This window comes from Antrostomus carolinensis, unplaced genomic scaffold (assembly GCF_000700745.2).
Source record: "Antrostomus carolinensis isolate BGI_N321 unplaced genomic scaffold, ASM70074v2 scaffold11509, whole genome shotgun sequence".
NCBI classification, from domain to species: Eukaryota; Metazoa; Chordata; class Aves; order Caprimulgiformes; family Caprimulgidae; genus Antrostomus; species Antrostomus carolinensis.
In genome coordinates, this window is record NW_010337882.1 from 4232 (window position 1) to 7518 (window position 3287).

Below are 3287 nucleotides of genomic sequence, written 5' to 3' on the forward strand. Positions count from 1 at the left end.
CCCAAGGGCTCTCGCTGCCATCAGGCTCTGGGAGGAAGGCGACAGCTCTCCTGGCAGGGACAGAGGGCTGCTGCGGAGGGAAGGAAATGACTCACCATCCGGAGAGGTTCCCCTGGCAGCAGGTGGGTGATGTTGAGATAAAGCAGCTTGACTGAACCCCACTAAATATTAACAGCCTGATTATAGCTTTTACACAAGCAGCACAAACTCACCTTCTCTCTCTCTCTCTCTCTCTCTCTCTCTAACACACACACACAAAATTAGTTTAAGTATTTACAAAGTAATTTTCTCATCTGAAGTAAATTTTACCACTGCTTTTAGATTAGTGGAAGGCTGCTGAACAATGCCTGGGGTCAGACACTTTTCCTCAAATCCACTGCCCAAAAAAGGGAGGAAAAAAACCCAACAACATAGAGTTTAGTGAATTTGAAGTCTCTCAAATTCCTGCCCATCACACAGGTTGAATGCCAAAGGCCAGGAGAATACAGAGCAGCCACTGGGAGCTCAGAAGCAGCACTGCTGCGCTTGAGACCGCTGCTCGTCACAGGAAAGGTGAAGACTGATAATACGGAATCCTTTGGGATCAGAACACAGTGGTCCTGTAATTTTATCTATCAGTCAGTTGTGCCAGGGTGGCATCTCCAAATGCTGGGTATTATACAAAGAAACACAAATGCTTTACAGCCCTGTAGGCTTAATGTAAAATAAAGATGAATAGGGCAAGCAAAATACATATTTTATTCTGTGCTATTGAAAGTCATTCTTCAGAGACAAAGTTGCTGCTGGTTCCTTTGGAAAGAAAACTAAACCAATTCCCCTTTCTGTGTTGTCATAGTGTTATTTTACTTATGCCAGACTTTTTTTTTTCTTTTTTTTCAAGGATTTTGACATAGATCCAGTAACTGCTGTCCTACAGTTGTGACAGGAATTTGATTTTTCACTCTTCTGTGAAATGCAACCGATACCCTGGTGTTCAATGTGCTCTGGAGACCGATAATACCGGGTTCTTAGGGATCAGAACATGGTGGTCCTTTAATTTTATCTATTAGTTGTTTAGTTATAAACAGAAAAGAGGTGAAATTACTTAAATTAATATCCTTCTGTTTGCAAAATGGAAATATAAATATCTCTTGTAGAGTTGCCGTCTGTTTTGCAGGTTTGCTGCCGTGCTGGATGAGAAGCCTCACTGAAGTCAATCAAGAGACTTGTGTTTTCATCTAAATGAAGGTTTGATCAACTGCAAACAGAAAACAAAGAGAAAATAAAATGAGATTCTCTACCAGCAGAGAAGCACAAAATGGGTATATTGCATCGGCAGTCCTGAGCAGTACTTCAAGTTTATTTTCACTTATATCCTTCTATTCTGCCACACAAATGATGTAACTGGGGATTTATTTCAAAGATGTAGCTTGAAGTGTAGTGGGAATAGAAAGACTTTTTTCCTTCTTTCAGCTAGCCCACCCTGCCATCCCATAAACCCACCGAGATGCAATCCAGCCAGACCTACAAAAATGCCCTTTTTGTTGGTAAAGTGAAATACCAGCTCTGCTGGTGCTGGCTGCAGCGTGTGCCTGCGAAGCGTGTGCCTGCGAAGCTCTCCAGGGAATTGCAGTGTCTTTGGTATCTGGCTGCCTGTATCGTGTGTCTGATTCAAGGCTGATGGGGACAGTAGGGTGGGGCTGGTCCTGGGTGCTGGCAAAGACTTCAGGATCTGGTGCAGAAAGCAGAGAGTGTCTTTGTGTGGGTCCCTTATGGCTTTCTACTGCTGTGCGTCCCACTTAGCGCAGTAATAGGTAGCGGAGTCTTGCAGAGTTACTTTGCTCACTGTCAGGGTGCAGACAGATCTGGTGAGGTCCTTCTCGATACTAAATTTCCCCTCATCGGAGTTGTTTTCAAGGAAGAGCCTGGAGGACATGTAGGCAATACGCTTGGGAGCTGCTTTGGGCCTCTTTCGGTACCAGTGAATGAAAATGTTGTGAAAATCGGGATCAGAGACGTGGCAGTTGATTAGCACCGTTTTGCTTTCTGGCTTGGTGATGGATATGGGGGTTTGCTGCAAGACTTGTGCAGAACCACCTGCGTGAAAGAAAGAGAAGGATTAGAAAGATGAAGCTGAGATTAGAGAGTGTCCCCTTTGCCACTGGAGGATATGCAGGGCACGTACAAGAAAAAGCAGCTGCCAGGATGAAAGCGCTCAGAAGCCACATTGTCACTGCCCTTCTCACGGCTTTCTTACAGGGACAGAGACAGGGCCAGACCCAAGTGGGGACAAAGCAGATCTGAGTGGCAGAAAACCATCCAATGAAGCTATGGCAGCTGCAGATGTGTTAAATGATTACAAACAAGTCATTTCCTTTGATTAACAAGTAAATGGAAGGCAAACAAACAAAAAAAACCCTTGTAAGAAGTGAACACACTACTGAGGCAAACATTTTTTTCTTTCTTTTTTTTTTTTTTCTCCAGGGAATTTGCTTGGATGATGAGTAAAACATCACCTTTTTTTTTCTCCTCAACATACAATTTACGTGTGCTAGCTTTTACAGTCAGTTCTTCATATCCAGATTTTTCAGGTACATTGGCTATCAGGGGATGGAAGGGAAAAGATGCCACTCAAAAGCAGGTAGAATCACTGAGATCAAGAAGGGTTTTTGGGCAACTGCTGCTATGTGTTTGTTCATCCAGTCTCTTCTAGGTGCCTGCTGCTGGATGCAGAACGCTGGGCACACCCAGCAAGGAGGGACGTAGGTTAAACTCAGACTTTACCTCACGCTGGTGGTGCACCCTCATTCTTCTGCCTTGCCTTCCAGGTTAAATCATTAAATGCATCAAAAGTATGGCTGTCCAGCCAACATCTTCCATTACCTGGCCCTACAGCCACTGGTCCCCACATTACTGAGAAGGTGGGATTTCTCTCTGCAGCTGACTGGGGACAGCTGCCTTCATACTCGGCCATTTTCCATGGTCTTGGTACCATTACAGATTTTAACAGGCTAGAATCTATGTTAAACTCTCTAGCTTAAATGAAAATGCTTTATAGTATAAACTTATATGACACCTGCAGGACATCAGTAGGAATACACAGGTTTTCATGTTCTTAAACCTGCAAGAGAGACATGGCTTTGTGTAATCACAGGACAAAAAATGTGTATTTGTTCTGTTTGGTAGATTCTAGAAACTGTGATGAAGGGAAGTAGTATAATTATTCCTAAATCACTGTTGTCTGTATTCTGCATCCATCAGTTTCATGAATTTGATACTGCAGAAGGGAAGTGGATGTTTTCCTTAAT

At 43.5% G+C, this 3287-nt stretch overlaps 1 gene segment (V, D, J or C); it reads right to left on the reverse strand.

The window, feature by feature from the left end:
- Positions 1–1759: 1759 nt before the first annotated feature.
- Positions 1760–2207, reverse strand: LOC104530661 (T cell receptor gamma variable 9-like). The segment is given in 2 exon segments: positions 1760–2076; positions 2165–2207. Coding segments are annotated over 2 exon segments (360 nt in total).
- Positions 2208–3287: the final 1080 nt, after the last annotated feature.